The 20149-nt window shown below is 35.7% G+C and overlaps 1 protein-coding gene across 1 annotated transcript; it reads right to left on the bottom strand.

The window, feature by feature from the left end:
• Positions 1–2965: 2965 nt before the first annotated feature.
• LOC308617528 (phospholipid scramblase family member 5) lies at positions 2966–15845 on the bottom strand (the record flags this gene model as incomplete). Its single annotated transcript, XM_081234719.1, has 6 exons — positions 2966–3004; positions 5547–5708; positions 7323–7484; positions 9506–9726; positions 10661–10703; positions 15654–15845. 6 exons carry the CDS (start codon positions 15843–15845, stop codon positions 2966–2968), a joined length of 819 nt encoding a protein of 272 aa, XP_081090845.1.
• Positions 15846–20149: the final 4304 nt, after the last annotated feature.

The following is a 20149-nucleotide window of genomic DNA, read 5'->3' as shown; positions in this document are numbered from 1 at the left end:
CTTATTCTACACATATTAAATCCACCATCATTCCCTCACTCCCTGACCAAGTCAACTACCCCTACCTTACTGAGAACCTTGTCTATCTCCTGTAAACACTTCTCATGTTGAAAATCTAAGTTCTGTTTGTGTCATCATTGGATTAATAACCATCTCTTTAACTAAACTATAAGCTTCATGAGGTGGGGGCACTCTATTTTTGGCATATAGGAGGGAGTCAAGAAGTATTTATTAAATTAATGAAAAAATGAATGAAAGGAAGAATTTGAATCTGGTCGAGACTTTCCCAGCATATTTCAGAGTAAACAGGGTTGGAACCTGTGTTCTGATAGCATAGTGGGCCAAGGAAAGGCAGTGAGGAACAATGTCATTCTAGAGCTGCTTTCTTTTCATTAAAAGTTTCACTGAAAAGCAAGAGTCTCCCTAGTCTTTTGTGGGCTCATGTTTGGTGGTAAAGACAAAAGTGGTACATAGAAGACATTCAAAGATCAATTTCATCTTTAACAAAGAAGGAGAGAAAGGATGGGTCCTAATTTGTTGGAGTGAGCAAATACTGTAGCAGGTTTTCATTTAATACGGCCAACTTTAAAATGAGTGTTATATTCTAAGAAGGATTTTGATTCTTGGGGAGTCTCCGTTAGATGTAGGTATTAAGTAGCTCTTTTCACTAGTTTTAGGGTTCATTTAAATATTTTAAAAATCCAAAACATTGTCATATTAAAAGGCAGTATTTACAAATGGTGTTTTCTTTCTCCAATTCTTGCCTCACTGTGAAAGTCTCAACCACTGCTGTGCTGCTGCTGTAACATCAGTTACAAAAATCTTTCATTTTGGAAATCAAAGTAAAGGACAAGAAAAAGCTATGAAAGCAGGATCATCTCTAGGGAGAACATTTGGGACATGGGGGGCAGGGTAGCATGGGGAAAGAGAGGTTGCCAGGCAGCCTTCCACATACTGCCTGATTTTTCTTTGTTTTACTTCATTTTGTTACCCCACTAGAAAGTCACAGCGAGCATAGTGTCTGGCATGTAGTAAGCCCTCAGAAAACCTTAGCTATCTTCTCCATTTTATTCGTTAATAAGCATCAACTTAAAAATGGCCATTTCCTTTAGCTGGCTGTAAATGACCATAAATCACACACATATTAGTTAAAATAGATAAAGGAGAATTGGAGGACACTCTGCACTCCCCTAAACCATCACCACAGCTCTGCAAGGTAACAAAAGGGAACTCCGTGGAGGTTCAGAAAGACTACACGTCAGGTTCATGGATGCATGGCAAGCACACAGCAGAGCTAGACTCAGGGTGACATCTACCATAGCACACAGGACTTCTGTTCCCTTCCATGACTGCACTGCTCCCAACATGAAGGTGAGAGCAGTTCTGCTGAAGAAGCGGATGGGGCGACTCGGGGAAAGGTTGTGTGTGATTTGAAGCATGGTTAATTTTTGGTGGTTAGTGCTTAAATTCTTCTGCCCGCCAGTAGGTCACTGATGGTTGCTTGAGGCAATATATAGTTCCTGCAGGCCCCAGGGGGCTCTCAGAAAAGTTTACACTTAGAAGTTTCCTGCTAAAGGAAACTGAACCAGAAAATGGAGGAGAGACTCTTTTCCTTTCCATCTTACACAACCTAAAGCCCTTACCCCAGAACCTAGAACTAAATTGATATTTGAGGACTATTTAGGGAACTTATCTACCACATACAGTGTTATTTCTAGATGATAGATTCCTAATTCCAAACAACTAACTTAGTAACAGATGCTTGGAACACATTCCCTTTACTAAGTGGGGGTATTTCTAGAGTTTCTCTAAACATCTTTATATGTGGATAGATATTTGGGTAGTATTTGTGTAATTCTAAAGTAGTGCCTACATGGTGCTTTGCTTAAAACAAATTTGTTTCCTCATTTTGAAAAGGGGAGAGGACTATTGTCATTCATAAAAAAAGATTTTCCTTTTGAATGGACTTTGGAAATGTGTGGACAACTAGACATAGTAATCTGGAGGACTATGAAAACATTAAAATGGAAGGTGTTACTTGATTGAATTGGCTGTGTTTCCTGACATCTGTATTTGCCTCATGTATTAAGGCTTTGTTTCTTTGTTTGCTTTTGTTTGCTTGTTTTTAAAGCCTGGAGTTGTCTATTTTTCAGAGCCTCAGATCCCTTTTTTGACTGAACTTTTACTGCAAATAGATAAAATTCCTGCTCTATACCACTGCTTTATTGATACTAACTTAGAAGTCTATTAATATGCTTATTTAAATCCCTAGCACGGGTATGTATTTAAAACATGCTTTGGTTTGTAAATATTATCGTTTTTATGGACTGTAACTGTGCCTTTTGCCACTAGAACAAATTGATTTCATCTATCTTCCGTCTCATCTTTAAACGTATTATTTACCCAACTTTTAGCTTTTCCAACATAACGTAAAAATGTCTCACTACAATAAGAAGATTAATAAACAAAGCAAAAAAGATTATTTGTGAAAAAATACTTTAGAAATCGAGTCCTTTTGATTAGTAACCAGCCCTAGTACCAGAAAAACTTCAAAGTACTCTCTAAACATTGAATTTTCATCAGTGATGCTGCAAGCCTTAGCTCTCATCTTTCATGCTTACCATGCAATAACTTCAAAAGGATAAAAAGAAAGAATGGTAATCTCTCCAAGCGGCACTCTGCTAGGGCCAGTCATCTTGTCTTTAGCTATCATGCATTCACAACCAGATAATTGCTTCATTACATTATGCTTTAATAAATATAATAATTAACATTTTGTTACCAAAAAAAGCCAATACTCAAGCCATTCAGAAATGAAATCCAGAGCCCAGGGGATTTCTAGAAGAAAATGAAAAAGAATTAGCATCAAATATAGACCTCTTCAAAGGGAAAGAGATCATTTAAACTTGTCTTTTACTTACTGAAATCTGTTCTGCATATTTTATTGTTTTTGTCATCTTGCTTGTTATAATCCAGCAAGTGAATGTTCAAAGAACATAAAATCCTACAAATAAATAAATGGAATATGAGTGAATTTACAAAAAGGCAACAAGAGTCTCACATGTAAGCTTTGATTACATAAAGCAATTATGTTTCCCAGTGGTGCTCCAGGAACATGTGATTTATCAGTAGAAGAGAAATCAAAGTTTTTCGCTTCATGACACTTAGATGTCTAATTTGCAGAGTACAAGTAACTTGGAAATCTTATCTGAATCAGCATGGTATCACCAGTCAAATTTAGGGTGATCAAGACATTTTAGAATTAGATTGTAGGGCAGTCTGGGTCGGCGTGGGAAGTTGTAATAGACTCTGACCTTTAAACAAGAGGTAGACATATCATTATAGACTTTGTGGTCAGTTACTCGGCAGTCATCTGAGGAAGTATACCAGAGGGAACTTTGGCGGGGAGGGGTCAGAGTTGTGTGTTGTGTAGTGGTAGCCTCAAACAAGAAGAGACCAATAATAAGATTACACTTGTGAATTTTGCTGTTTGGATCGGGGAATATCCTCACACCAACAGCTATCTAAAGATCTCTCACCACAAGGTAACAAAATGGAGACAGCAATAAAGACAATTCTTGGTGACAAATTATCTTAAAAGCTATATTGTCCAAAAAAGTGCAAATATTTTATGATATTATGGTCAAAAGGAAAGGAAAAGCAATGGATGGGAGCTGTCTGATAGTCTCAGTGAGTGTGTTTCTCCCTCAGACACTGGAGTTAAGAAGTTATCCTTTCAGATTATTCGGATGTTATCTAGATCAGTACTTCTTCAGTTTATAGGCATAGGGAATTGTTGACAGTGCATTTTTGCCACCAGCTTGTTACATAAAATAGGTCAGTAGGGCAGATTAAAGCTAATCTATTTTTAATATAAATATCAAGTAAGGGGTTTAAACAGAAAGGCCAAATTAAGGTTTTGGGAAAAGGGCATGTGTGTGTGTGCATGCGCACGTGCCTTTATGTGCATACATGCACATGATCCCCGACATGTTTGGTGTTGAAATGCAGAAATTGTCAAAAAATAGAAGGGGTGAGCAGGAAGTGGCAAATTAAAAGCCTTACCAAACAGGTAAGGAGAGTGGGAAATTGAAAAAGTATTAGGTGACAGTCAAGATTGACTAGACTTGGTTAGATCTGTAGATGAAAATGGGAATTGAGGGTAAGTGATGACTTAGTAAGTATAGAAACCTAGCTCTCTACACATTAATTCTACCTCTACCAATGATAGGGAATGAATAAGTTAAAATAGTTTCTCTAAAGCTGCTGGAGAAAAAAATTCTAATATATATATATATTTTGTTTGTTTGTTTGGTTTTTTTTTTTTTTTTGGCTACGTTGGGTCTTCATTGCTGTGTGCAGGCTTTTCTCTAGTTGCAGCAAATGGGGTCTACTCTTTGTTGCAGAGCACGGGCTCTAGGTGCCTGGGCTTCAACGTTTGTGGCTCACACGGGGGCTCAGTAGTTGTGGCTCACGGGCTGTAGAGCGTAGGCTCAGTAGCTCTGGTGCACCAGCTTACTTGCTTCGCGGCATGTGGGATCTTCCCGGACCAGAGATTGAACCCGTGTCCCCTGCATTGGCAGGCGGATTCTTAACCACTGTGCTACAAGGGAAGTCCCCTAATATATATTTTTAATTAAACTCTAAGTATCCATCAGTGATGTTACCAGGGAATTATTTTTAGTTCATATAATTCCCAAGTGTCTCTAGAAGAGACTAAGTAAATAGGACCCCTTTTTTTCCCCACAGCAGCACACATTAATATCACCATAAGATTAGGGTCCTAAAACCCTGAAGAATAACAAAATATGAGAGGAAGAATGTAGGTTTATTTTATAACTCCATGAGCTTTTGTGAATGCACTGAAGATGGTAAGCAATGAGGGAGATATTAGAAGGAAAGTCAAGAAAACCAGACCAAAGGCCAATACCTTTGGCACTGGTATTACTTGACTTCTGTTCTCCTATCACCAATCTAGAAGAAAATGTTTTTTAATGAAATTGGAAGTTGAGAAGAAAGGACAAAGACATCATATCTTTGTAATAATAGAAACTGATACATCTTAACTCATCTCTGTCTACTCATGTATCTATGTACATATTGGAAGGGCAAGAAAACAGTACTTTTCACATTCTGAATATCACCTAATTCCTTGGTAAGCTATTAAGCAGTCCTGAACTTTATGTAGGATAAATAATATGATATTTAAGTTTAAATATTTTTCAGTGAAAGTGAAAGTAAGCCAAAAGTCTAAATTAAAGTTGAAAGAGAAGGATAACTCAGGTTTCGAGAAATGATGAGTAGGATGTGGACGGGGTATCAGTCCTCGAGGAAGAGGGGGTATGAGGGCCACTGGAGGAGGCCTGCCTAATAGAAATGCAGGCTCGTACATTCTGACTTCTGAAGAATGTTGGCCCCAAACTAGCCTTCTATGTTTAAACTTAATCTTTGGGGTAAATGTTGTGTAAAACGGGATTGGCTCTATAATAATCAACAAGGGAAAAGGAAAGAAATAAATCACCTTTACTCTTTAAGACTGCACTTACAAAGAGAAAACAAGCACCAATCATGGTTGCTTTGACTGTCACATCTAGATCTGCAGGAACGTGAATTCCAAAGTTGTCAGCATTGGTGAAGACATCATTTACGAATCCTGACCAGTACTTTGAAATCTTCCCAATTGTAAGCTTTTCGTTAATGGTCTTCACCTTTGAAAAGAAAATAAGAAGTTGTAAATTTGAAGGTGATACAGATGGTTTTACATTTCTTCATATATTTACTTCATGAGAGATAGGAATTATTTTATTCATCATCTTTAAATGACAATTTGATGGTACTCATTCCTTTATATAAGCATAGGTTTGTAGATTTAACTTTCCAGTTTACTCTTCAGGAATTTTGCTTTTCTGACATTTTTTTAATCCATTGTAATTCCTTTATTTATTTTTTTCTTTTTGTTTTTGTATGCAGATTGAGAATTTAATAGCCTCAAGTAATTGAGGCCAGGCTACCACAAGATGGCAGCAGGTACATAGTCTCAATTATATGGTCTAACCATGATTCCTTTACCTGAAGTCCAGATTTTAAATCTGAATTCTTCATCAAAAAAGAAAAAAAATATGTTTGTGAAATATTTTAGAAGAAATTTTTTTAGAAAAAAATAATTTCTAAGTACAATTTATAACCTTTTAATTTTTATTGCTAAGATTTTATAATTACTAATATGTTTAAATATTATCACTCATTGCTCAATTTCATTTTTATATTATACTCAGATATTTACTAGGTCATTCCTTTATAACTAACCCTAAGTCCTATTTTTCATTTGAAAAATTCTCTGGGCTAATGTACCACACAGGAAATTCAGACTAATTTGACATGAAAAGTCTATAGTTCTTTTCAGCTAGAAAGAATCTACAGCTAAACTTTATCCACTATTCATTTGCTTGCCCTGTTTCTCATTCAAAGGCTGAAAGTGATTCAGTATAAACTTTCACTTTCTGTATGGGAGTAGAGGATAGAAAATAGAGAAAGTTACTTAGGCCGTGTCTATACCATGAATAATAAAACTCTTAAACTCTCCTCAATCATAGGGCATATTTTTATCCTTTACTCTTAAGAAAGTTATACCAAGTCTTTTTGGCATGGGCTGGAGTTATGACAGCTCATTTTGCAAAATGTACATTGTATTCTAGGTGAATAGTGTTCCCTGAAATCCTAGAACCTTAATGTCCTATGTGGGATATACATGAATGAATGGAGTGAATAAATGAAAAAGAAAGACATACTTTAAATTAGACTATATCCTCTAGGAAAATCTGTTAAGATAGTTCATATTCTTATACATTGAATTTGCAAGTAATTACTGTTTTTTAACATCCAATTTATACAAATATGTTTATATGAGAATAGATTATTTTACAAAATGAAGTTAGCAAGTCTTATGAACATAACTTTTAACTTAATGGTATTTTAATGGAGTGTGCTCTTGAGATCAGGACTGGATATGTTACCACCAGGGATGTAGGAAAGAAGATGTAATTTTGGTGATTCTGAACTAAATATATTTGCTTTATACCATAGGCGCTATATTCCACATAAATCAAATTTTTGTAGTATGTTTTAAAAAAATTCTTGAACTTACTATCTCTGGAATTATGAGTTATTGGCATGTACAATATTACTTGTTACATTATTTCACAAATATATAATTTTCTAAATTTATTTCAGAGATATTTCATGATTTGAACATTTTAAAAATTGAATTATGTTGCAAAAAATCAGGACCTAAGTGAAACGGTCCTTCATTTTGTCAATCATACCTCAAAATCCACATCGCCAAAACAGCCACATGTTGCACAAGGACCAACAATTTTCAAAATATCTTCTTTGTTTGCGTTTTGGATTGTGAATTTAGGCAGAAAGGGGTCCCACTTCTGTGCAACATAACCAACTATAGTACCAGGAGGGGCTTGGATTTCTAACTGTAAGAAGAGATAATAAAATAAGATTTCCTAAGTTTGTTGTATTTTAATTTTACTATAATGTCAGCTTACTTCTAAACAGTATATAAAAGATTCTAAATATCTGCTTCTATGTTATACTGGTTTTTTTAAATAATTTATAGAAACAAAGAAATTCACTGTATAGATATGTGTCCTGCCTTATGCACTAAACGTCCATGTCTTTGATCTTCCTTCCCTAAGGAGAACCTATCCCAAAGCTGTTTTCTGACCCTGGGACACTGGCTTCTTTGCCATTTTGTTCCAAGTACAATAATTGGTCAAACATTGAAAATGTTTCCTATGAGGTATTTCATATTTATCCCCTCTCAGTTGTGGCCACAACACACATCTATTTTTAAGTCTCACTTACTGATTATTATGAACTTTTTTCTCTTTGGATTGTCAACTTCTAGCTTCTCTGTGCTCAGTTAAAAACAAATGCTTCTTGCAGAGTTACAGTTGTTACACACCAATTTGATTTCTGTTTCATTTTGTCCAAAGTGTTAAAGACTAGCACTTGAATTTTCCGGGCTGACTTTAGTATTTTACTCCATCACCCTTTATTCCCCTAATTTCTTTATTGTCCATAATATTGTAATTCAACATATTTATGTAGCTAAATCCAATACTTTGTAAAATAAGCTGGAAGTGGGTGAAAATGATGAACATTATTTGCTTTTAGATCAAACCAGTGCTCATCATCTGATCTCCTTTTGTCTTTCCTTATTTGTTAAGTTCATAGTCTTATGTGCATGTCTGTAGTGTTTTCAGATGGACAAAGGAGGTTTCAACAAGTCTTCTTAGAATTATATAGATTTGTTCTAGGATAACTTTTAAAGTAACTGATGTGATTTTAACCAAATTAAAAAACATATTAATCAGTATTAGGATGCGTCTTATGGTTAAGTTATATGACATGGGGCTACTTTGAAATAAAATATCAATTATCAGAAATTTTCAAATGGGCATATATTCTGGATTATACTAAGTTTAGCATCTTGGGGCATATTAGATCTTGAATATCCCCAGTAGAAGTATAAAAATTCTTGGGCTCCGTATATGAGTACCTTAGCAATCCTATCACTTAGCCAGGTAATTGCCTATACATGGAGAATTAGCTTCAATATATATTGTGAGAAACTTCTCTAATTAAGGAGAGTTCCATATTACTATCTATTTCCCTTTGTGCTAAATAGACTATTTATACATAGGTCCTCAATAGATAAGCTTGGGCTTGAATAAAGACACCTGGATCAAGTCCCATTAATTGTGTCTTCTAGATGTGTGATCATAGGTAAGGCACCTCCACTCTAAGCCCCAGTTTCCTCAATTGCAAAATGTAGAGAGTATAATCTATTCCTTCTAACTTATAGAGGAGTTATGATATCAAAAACATCAAAGTAAGTATATTTTCCATATCAATTTAGCTGCATCATGTCAATGAAAGTTATTACTATAGATCTATTAAATAGTGATGAAAATCTATTATATATTAAAAATATAAGAATCAGATGATTCCCTCCAGAACAATAACATAGTCTTTGCTAAACCTTGAAGTTTGTCATAAATGGGTGAATAGAACCTGAGATTCTGTACTAAAAATAATACCTACCCAAGAGAATACTTTAGAACAGTTTAGTATCAGTCAGCAAACCCTGAGCTTTGCACCAATAAGAGAAGAAAAAGGGTAGATTTGCTTAATGGTGGAACTTATAACTATTACAATTACGTGGCTAATACAGAGATTCAGGAGGATGTGTCTCATTTACATGATGCATGAGCTGTCTTTACCGATTAACATCACAGAAGCCACTATAGTTTTTGGTTGGAAAGGAAAAAAATGTAGTGAATCACCAAATCCTCAAGCTGTTCTGATCCTAAAGGAGCAACATTCTAATTCAACCAATTGAAAGGTTAATTGAATGCCATTTAGTTAAGAAATAATTTCTGATCTTCCCAAACATGGAAAAATACAAGCACACCCAGAGCCAAAGACTAACCTCTTGTAGGTAGCAAGGGCACCAGCAGCTGTTACACCTCAAGGGCCTGTTGACTGTAATCACCTCTCGACCCGAGTTATCGGTGATCTTCAGAGTGCAAGATCTCAGTGTGGAACAGAAAGTACGATTGAAGCAGATGCTTTCCTCCACTGCAAAGTAAATTCTTTGTCCCAAGTGGTTTTTAATCTCATATTTGTTGGAGGTCTCAGTGCCAAGTATCACTAATGGAGCAAAAAAAAAAAAAATTATCAAAATCATGCTTATTGCTTACTATCAAAACTTTATATGAGTAAAAATGGTTGTGTTATTAAAAGAAAACAGAGTGTATGATCAGTTATTAAGTATATGGTATCTTATTCAGGCAGATCTACTTCTGTGCTCGAAATTTTGAGGATTTAGGCATAAAAATCAAAGTAAACTCTGAGGACAAAGCTGTGCAATTACTAAATTTTGATTACAGATATATGACCTACTTGGACACATATAGTACCACTTTCAACTAGGGAAGCAATGCTGTAAAGAAGAATCAAATACTCAGATAATAATTCTATCACTGTTATGGAATTTACTGGGACAACTCACACTGATAGTAATGATTTTGTCTAAAATCTCTATCTGGTATTATATCTACAGCTGCATGCTATCTATTACAATTTTGACATATCTTAGTTAAGGACAAAAATACTTGATTAATTTGAATTCAGTTAGTCATCACTGTAAATTTGTGTATTGTTAAATGATTTGCCTATTTGACGAATCACTGACACTATGATAAAACATATTTTGTTTTGATGATTTTTTGTTATTTAGTCTCAACCTTGATTTCCATGTCTGAAATTACAGCATTAAGAAAATTTAAACTATTAGCAGCCATGGAAATGACCAAATAGTTTTTATTACTTTAAGATTAAAAATAATATTAGATTCCTAATAACAGTATCATCAAAGACTTGGGGAGTTGTATGCTTTTATGTTTATCTATATCAGACTAATAATTTTACTTTCAATATTTATTTTAAAAAATAGGCCTAGTGCTCTTTTTAATCTATCTTAAACATTTAGCTTTATCATTTATAAAATATTTAGATGTAATGAAACTTCTGAAACTTAAAACATTTCAACAGTTTTAATAATTACAGAATATAATATACTTACTTCCAAGAAGCTCCACCTGCTGATGTATAATTATCAGGTCTAACTGTTAAAAGATGACATAAAGGAAATAAAAAGTATTACACCACAGGTCTTTGAAAACCTTTGCAGATATTACTATTAACCTGTTTACTAGGCTACCTGAAATTAGGTGATTTTCATGTTCTCTGTGAGGGAAATGGTTGAAAACAGCTCACATTTTATAATGAAAAAGAAGATAACATGGTTTTTATTCAAGTAAAATTTAAAAATTACAAGAACCCTGAAAATTTCAAGGCAGAATTGCCCAGAATAACATTAACAACTGTGATTAGCTCTGTGTTATTTTCTGTGGTAATCAGATAAAAGTGTAGCTCTTGGAAACAATACCTTTGAGAATATTTTTAAACAATCTGAATAAGAATGCCTATAAGGTTTTAAACCTCTCTCTCTTTCCCTCTCTTTTTAAAAGAAATGAACCAAAATGAAACAAAACAGTAATCACCTACATGCATGGCCTCTCCTCTCAGCCCTATAACTCTGCTTTCACTCTGTCATGCAGTAACTCATTCCTCACAGTGATGAAACGTCTTTGTTAAAGCTGAAAAAAGCTATTCTTTAAAATTTTCTCATTCACATCTTCCTTTGAACTAGGGGAAAAAAACCCAGAAATCCTTCTGATGCCAACAAAGTACCAATTTAAGCAGAAAAGAGTTAAGCCACTAAATGCATGACACATTAAAACTTGCCTATTTAATTAGAAATAAAGTTAATTTACAGAAATAAAGTAGCCACGGTTGAGAAGTGACTTATTAAACAGAATACAGTACAAACTGCTTTTTAAAGGAAATATTTAAAATATGTTCTTAGAGTGAATTTTATTTGTGTATGTTTTCATTTTGATATTCAATACTTGAAGATTCACTAAGGTAAAATCATGAACACTGAATACAATGCTGATTATTACTTTTTGAAATGCTTCATTTTCTATCTGGCCTTAAAATTTTCTTCACTTTATTCTCCCTTCACATTAATAAACTCACTGATAACTTTTAAATGAAAGTAATCAATACTAACAGTTGGAATTGATTGGGCATTACAAACGCAGAAAATATGACATTACCTTATTTCCTTCCCTCTCCTTGTATATCTTGAGGTGGAGGTAAAAACTATCATTTCTTCTATTTAAGTCTTATTATTGATAAAAGTGCATGTGACCTCCATTTTAAGATTCACAAAAATATTTTTTCCAAAATTTATGATTTAAGATATTCTAAAATATATTTTAACAACTATGACAAAGTTTTTTAAAAAAATTTGAATCGGTCTTTGTTGTGTAGTATTGTTAGTTCTGTTCTCCTCTTTTGAGGAAAATGGAGGGTTGAGGAAAGAGAAGGGGTAAGCTTCAAAAGGACATGCATGATTATTAAGCAGTGGATCTATGTAGGAGTAACTTAGAGATAGAGAAGGAGTATGGGGGCAGAAGCTAAGAGTGTTTAGGAGCTTTGACTATTTGTGTCATGGATCAAGTTTTCAGCCTTGAAATTTAGAGACTATTAATTGAAAAGGGAAGTTGTACCTCTCTAATACCTAATAATAGCAGTTGATTATTTAATGACTACCATGAGGTAGTCACTGTGCCAGATTTTTTGACATAGTGTCTGATTTAGTCCTCACACACATCAGAGAGCTAGATATCATTACATTTTACATTTAAGGAAACAATCCCAGAGAGAGAAAGTAGGTTGCTCAAGATCACAGAGCATGTATCAATAAGTGGTTACACTGGGATTTGAACACAGGCAGTAATGCCGCTGATTTTGAAGTGCTCTTTACTCTGCTGTACCACATCACTAAACTAATCTTAGGAACTGGGAGAAACAAGTCTTAAGTGATGCTATGGGACTTCTGAGTACCTCTCCTCCCTATTTACTCTTATACTCACCCATCCTCTGTAATAACATTTGACTTAATCTACCTCTGTGGGCAAACCTCCTGGATTTGAGGGTCTTGGTTTTGGTTGTTCTTGTAGTTTCCTTTAAATCACCCCGGGCCACTTATAAACCATGGTCCAAAAGAGCCCTTTTCATCTTTTGCTCTTAATTGATGAACTAGGAATTGTTGGAAAGTCTAAAGAGATTGTGTCATGTATTCGGGTGTCAGGGCAAGTAAAGGACTCCTGAAATATGAAAGGTATAGGGCTTCCCTGGTGGCGCAGTGGTTGAGCGTCCGTCTGCCGATGCAGGGGACACGGGTTCGTGCCCCGGTCCGGGAAGATCCCACATGCCGCGAAGCGGCTGGGCCCGTGAGCCACGGCCGCTGAGCCTGCGCGTCCAGAGCCTGTGCTCCGCAACGGGAGAGGCCACAACAGTGAGAGGCCCGCATACCGCAAAAAAAAAAAAAAAAAAAATGAAAGGTATAGAATGGAAACCTAATTACAGCCTTGGATATGTAACTAAGAATCAATTCTTATGTATAATTTATCAGGTTTACAGGTATCATTGATTCCATTTAATACATGTAGCAAAATAAATGGGATCTTTACATGTGTCCTTGTAGACTTTGACTCACTACTCGTAGCTATAGGTGACTAAATTATAATAGTTATCTTTTGATGCTTATAGGATAAAATGTTATTGACTATTATGAACATGTTAATCCATCTGGAAAGAGAATGTATTGGTTTTATTCTTAAGTTTAACCTACATGAACAACATATATGTATATATATACATGTCTAGACATATAAGTATGTGCATGTACATTTGTATGTATACACACACACACACACACACACACCGTTTGGGAGTTTATTTTCAAATTATTAATGGAAACATGATTTTCAGTAGTAGTCATTGGATAATCTTGATTAAAGGAGAGTAGATGATATTTTTTAAAATTTTACTTTGAGTTTTTTAACTTAGAAGGATTTTTATTGAATATTTTCCTGTTTGTTTATTGAAGCATGTACTATTTTCAAATGTTCATAGTTTTATTTAATCTTATGGTTTTAGATAAAAGTTAACTCACAAAATTATTTATATATATGTTTCTTACAACTAGTAGTATTAAACTTTCAAAATGTGCATTCATCCTTTTCTATATGCACCACTTTAAAGCAAATTAGTGTTCTTTTAGTATAAAGATTATAAATTTCCTTTCCCTTTGAAGTAAAATATCCACCAATTTGTGGCATGTTTTTGTTTTCTGAAAAAGATTACCAAATGTATACGTTTGGAAAATTGACTTCATTTTAGAACTGCAGCCAACGGGTTCATATCTCTATCAAATATGAAAAAAGTGTATTCATGTCAAGCATCTGGCTCCGGGTGTGTCATCATTCATGGATGGAAGAAGAATATGTGATGACCATATGTGATCATCAAACCTCAGCCCTCTGGCACTGGTATATCACTTTTATACTCGGCGAAACCTTGTCTGACAACATTCCCAAACAGCTTGCAGCAGTTAATCAACTCTAGTCAGCTCTTACAGCTGATCCTTCCTGCAGATGGAAGATGGTAGGTTAGCCTTTCCAGCTCTTTTACATATCTCCCTGAGCTCTCCAGTCTCTAAAGTACATTTGTCTGCCAGTGGGTTTCTGGAGAAGGCATCTGCAATTATAAACATTTTCCCAGGAACATATGCTGTGTGCAGCTTAAACCCTATCAGGCATAACAGAAATCTTTTGCACCTTAAGGGAATTAACACAGAGATTTGATTTTGATAAAGGAGATAGACTTTATAGTTTGAAAGAGTGCCAAACAAGCTGAAAATTGCAGCAGATGTGCTGACATCTCAATATTAGTGTAAGTGTATTTCTAATCTTTTGTAGGATAAATACAAAAGCAACAATAATATACATAAATATCAATTGCTATTTATGTGCCATAGAATTCAGGTGATAATATTTCTTGATTGATTTATTATAAGGCTTGAATCATTGCTTACCCTCCAGTGACTAGAACAGTGGCTATATCTAATGATAATATGATCTTTCAAGCAAATTGGCCTGGAGATGCAAGAGCATCAGAAGACAATGCTAACTTGATAGGCTGATTTTCTCTCGGATTTCCATCCACCTTTTTGAGATTCAGTTGAAGATGTTGAACTCTCAACTCATTGCAGAAGTCTCTCCTGAGTATTTTGATCTTTAGCAACGTTTCTCTTCTCTGTACACCTGCGCAAATTAAAATTGTGTGCTTATCTGGCTCTAGTACCCAGCCTTGCATTTTTTGTCTTTGCCAATGAGGTTGCAGAATGTTTGGGTGAGAGGGACTAGGCTTTATACCATTTATGTGCCTTGATTAAGACAGGTACTCAGGGCTTCCCTGGTGGCGCAGTAGTTGAGAATCTGCCTGTTAATGCAGGGGACACGGGTTCGAGCCCTGGTCTGGGAAGATCCCACATGCCGCGGAGCAACTAGGCCCGTGTGCCACAACTACTGAGCCTGCGTGTCTGGAGCCTGTGCTCCACAACAAAACAGGCCGTGACAGTGAGAGGCCCGTGCACCGCGATGAAGACTGGCCCCTGCTTGCCACAACTAGAGAAAGCCCTCGCACAGAAACGAAGATCCAACACAGCAAAAATAAATAAATTAATTAATAAACTCCTACCCCAACATCTTCAAAAAAAAAAGTGACAAGTACTCAATGTCCTTAATTAAATAGCTGTAGGTGACTAGACATATTAGACAGTTTCTCCAGGCTAAATTTGCTGACACCTTGAGCAATGAGCAGTAAAAGGATAAATGTGCTAAACAGCTCAATCGAAAATGTTTAGTGTTCTTCCTCTGACAATTAAATAAGGAAATTAGAAGTGACCATAAAAGAAAAAAACTTCTTTCCAAATAATAGAAATAAATAAAAGACAGATTTTATCATTTCATGATTTATAACGCTTTTCCCACTTCAGTAAGTTATTTGTTGAAGTCTTCAGCCTTGATTGAAAGGCAAGAAATCAAGTTTATATTCATTTTAAGGGCAAACACTTAGTAGAAATAGAGAGATAAAAGCACCTGGCTTAAATATTCTAGACCAGGAGGGAGACTCCCTGATGGAGGGGGACCCCGCTGCCACACTTGGTTCCCTGGATTGGAAGGTGAGATGTGAAGGCCGTGGTCTGGGTCTGAAGCTCCCGGAAGAAAACCAGGCAGACTTCTGCTTCTTTGGTTCTGTGCATCTGCAAGAGAATGACCATCCCAGTCCATATTTAAATGTAGGCCATTTTATTTAGTTTGTCTTATAATATTTGCTTCCTCCTAATTCAGAGGGTAGAGTATCTCCCACAGTAGCCTCTCACTACAGTGCCCTTTCCTTCATTTTTCCTACTCACTGTCAGCACCACTTGACCCCGAAGCCAGAGATAAAGGACTGTGGAAGATTACCAGAGGTAGTTGTGAGAAAAGTTGGATAATTTGGGCAAAATAAATGATTTTAGAAAGTATATTTCTTTTTTTTTTTTTTTTTTTTTTTTGCTGTACGCGGGCCTCTCACTGCTGTGGCCTCTCCCGTTGCGGAGCACAGGCTCCGGACACACAGGCTCCGCGGCCATGGCTCGCGGGCCCAGCCGCTGCGCGGCATGTGGGATCTTCCGGGATAGGGGCACGAACCCGTGTCCCCTGCATCGGCAGGCGGACTCTCAACCACTGCGCCACCAGGGAAGCCCTAGAAAGTATATTTCTTGAAGGCAAGTGAAACTTCTATTCAAAGAGCTAAAAGATTATACACTACAAAAAGAAAATCAATGGCAAAAGAAACTAGATGTTCTCTACTCATAAAAGGATAACCTTAGACATAGGTTTTAAATCATAATTATGACTTTCAAGCATATTCTCCCTCCCTCAAATATTATGAAGGCGCCTCATAATTTCCAAGGATATTTTGTCTATTTTTATCAATCATACTGCTATGGCTAGATTTAATTCAGGGTCCTTATGCTTTAGCCTGCACCAGAACCAGCTGGGGGGCTTATTAAAACACCCATTGTTTGGCCACACTCCAGACTTTCTAATTCTGTGGTTGGAGTGGGTGTGGAGCTTGAGAATTTTGCATTTCTAACTAGTTCCCAGGTAAACTAATGCTGCTGGTCTGACGATATATACTTTGAGAACTAATGGGAATATTTGTAACTAATTTATGAGCTTCTTAAGGGCAGTGTAATATTTAATATAGCTTTGATCTCTCAGTGTTTGGTATAAAAGCATCCAAAAAAATTTTGACAGTATGAATCCCTTTGTAGCTCACCCAAAATTACAAAGGATAAAAGAATTACAGAATTCTAAAATGTTTGGCTTTGATTTTTTAATCACCTGTTTTCTATATTATTGCCAGGTAAAATTGATACTATTTCAATTATCTCTTAGATTGAAATTCGGAGATTTGTTATTTATACTGCCTTAGTCTGGAGCCTAATATTATGCATAAGACTTGTAAGTGGTGCATGCAAAATTCTTCTTCTTTGTTAAAAATATACTTTATTACCTTTCTACTATTATTTTTCCCTTTTCTTCTCACATGACTGCCATTTTGCTGTCTCCCTCATTAGATACCATTATTTCTTTCAAAGACTATCAGTGTTTTTACTTCTCATCTTTATTAAGCCAAATTGTCAGAGTTCTCACATGTGCATTCATTTCATTTACACTTTGCTGTTTTAGATTGAGTGTAGGTATGGAGCAAGCAAGGTTCATGACGGGTGTTTTCAAATATCAGAGAAGCCATTATGAAGAAAAGTAATTTAGACTATTTTAAAAACCTATGAATGGGAATGACAAGGAAACTGGCTCTGGATTAATATGAGGAAGAAATTTATAACAGATGCACAAAGATTTGGATAAGCACTCATTGTACATATACTAAAATTGGAGTGACAGCTATATAATTCACAGTAGATTAGAATGGTCTCTCTTCAGCCCTGATATCCAGGTCCATGTAATATGTGTGTGTGTTGGGGGGGAGGTATTCTTCTGAATCTTTTAAACCTCTAAAAAATCTGAAGAAAGGACTGATTTTCCTTTGGAGATTATAAATTCCTCTTCATTCATTGCTTCCCAAGCATAGCCTGGGTGAGCATCTGAGAGGGATTAAAAAAACCCAAACAAACCTGATGAAGGAACACAGGCACCTAAGGAGTTGTCCTTTGGACACTGACATAAACTGTTTCTAGTAACAATTGGCTCATTAAAGTCATGTGTGCATTTGGTGTTAATGAGGGACATTAATTGCCAAATGATTCATTTATTCATTTAACAATAAGGTTGTGGGAAGAGACCAATATGGATTTCTAAGATTATACTGGTCTCTGACATTTAGAATTTGGACACACGCTTTAGGGGTAGGACTGAATGGAAACAAACTTGTCATTTGGCCCCATGAAAAGAGAGCTCCACACTGAATAATATTATAACAATTTGCTTCCCCAAAGGCCCCCATCCTGAACTTCTCTCAGATTTGGGGCAGACACAAAGGATATAGACTTTAGAATTCCTCTTGCTCTTAGCCCTTCTCGAGAGCTACTCACTGAGTAAACTGAGAGGAAGGCTAGGTAACACCATGTCGAATCTGGGAGTGGAGCAAACGGCCACTACCGCAATAACAACTAGAAAATAGTAAAAGGCAACAAACATCCTTTCTTTGGCATTAGTGCCCAAAACACTGTTGTCATTGACTTTCAGAGAAGCAGAGAGAAAATTGTGATCTGGGGAAAACTAGTTCATAATGCTTGGGAGTGGAGGTGCATGGCTATTGACCAGAAAGGGAACTTTATGAGGTGCCAGAAATGTTCTGTATCTTGATCTTGGTGGTGGTTACACAAGTGCATCCTGATTTTTAAAATCATGGAGTTTAAGTTTGGTGCCTTTATGCACTTAACTGTACACGTGATCCTTCAATTTAAAAAATGTGTAAGGATTCATTTCTAATAATAGCTGATAGAAGACTATTAGATTCTCTCTCATTGCCAATTTTATTGTTGAAAAGATTAGCAAATTACTCCAATTTTCTCTTGTAAACTATTTTGCTGTGACAAAACACGGTAGATTCTCGAGTGTCTGGCAAGTGGCTCTACATTTCTGCCCCAGGTCTTTAGGTCCTTAGATTTCATGGCATTAAGAGATGTTAATGCACTGGAGCCCAGAGCAGGTCATGTCCAAAGTCTTTACTGGGGAGTAGAGGCTCAGTCAGGGACTGCTGGGATCACCATTCTGAGATCACTTGCTTGTCTTCTGGGATTTCAGCTCACATTGGAGCAGCACAGCCTTTGAAGACCTAAACTGAAGCTTCTGTTCAGTTTAGATCATCCTGGAGACTCCTGTTTTTCTCAAACTTAAAGTCTGAGACCAACCTGTTCTTAAATTGTGTTTATTTATACTAAACCAGGGACTCCAGACCACACAAATATTTCTTCAGTTCTAATGGCATCCAGTGTCCAGACTGTCCTTTGATTTAGTGGTGCTGATTGAACTTCCTACAAAATGTGTGAAATGTCCAATTAGCCTGTATTCCCTGGGAAAATGCTAATTGCCAATACAGTTTCATGGGCCAGAAAACATCATGACATTACGAATAATGTCTTTAAATATATTTGAATAAAACTCCACAAAAATATTTTAGGTAAATAATGATGATAAACCAACTTGCCCCCTAAAACCAGATTTCTAATTCAAAAGGAAAATTCATTTTTCACTTCTTTTAAGTAGTATAGGGTCTCTCACAGATGTTTTACCCACTTCATCTGTTAAATATTTTGAGTGGGATGGAGCAAGAGTGTTAGTTTTCTACCGTAAGTTTTACTTCTAGGTTTAGTCTTGAGCCCCTATCATCACTGAGCATCACTGCTTTTTTGGTAGATTAATCATATTTTGATCATAATATTGCTTTCTAGTCACAAGTTTCTTCAGAGACTCAGACCACCAAATGAAGAAGGAACTCCTTTGAATTTCTATCTGGCTTTGAATTTCTATCTACTCTTTTAAAAATGTATAACTAGCTTATAAATATTTCACATACTCTGCAACTCTTTACCTTACAGGCTGCAGTTGTTGCTGTAACTCTTACTTGATAAAGTGATGAAGTGTTTTGAACTAAGTCTTAGTGTCAGTCTTAAATGAAAGAAAGAACTTGCCAAGATTTTGTTTGTCTGTCTTCAAATATAAAAATGAAGTACACATGTATTAAAATTCATAATTTTGATGTTTCACGTCTATATTTTACAATTTGAGCCTTCCCAGTGATACTCAGGGACTGGTATATGCTACATGTTGACAAAAAGTGAAAAGATTACTTCCTTTGTTCCAAATTAAATAGCATCCAAAGTCTATTTTGATAAAGGAAGCAAATAAGCATACACATTTCTCTGAATGGATCATTAATTTAATTTAGGATATTTTAAATTGTAGACTCTCTTATCCTATTTGTAATTAGGTTAAAAGGTTTCCACCAATTATACTAATCATAATTCTTCACTTTCATTATAGCCTAGAGTTTAATGGTTTCTTCTGATAATGGAATGAAA

This window comes from Mesoplodon bidens (genome assembly GCF_964165515.1).
Source record: "Mesoplodon bidens genome assembly, chromosome: 5".
NCBI lineage: Eukaryota > Metazoa > Chordata > Mammalia > Artiodactyla > Ziphiidae > Mesoplodon > Mesoplodon bidens.
This window is presented reverse-complemented; position numbering and strand designations above follow the sequence as displayed.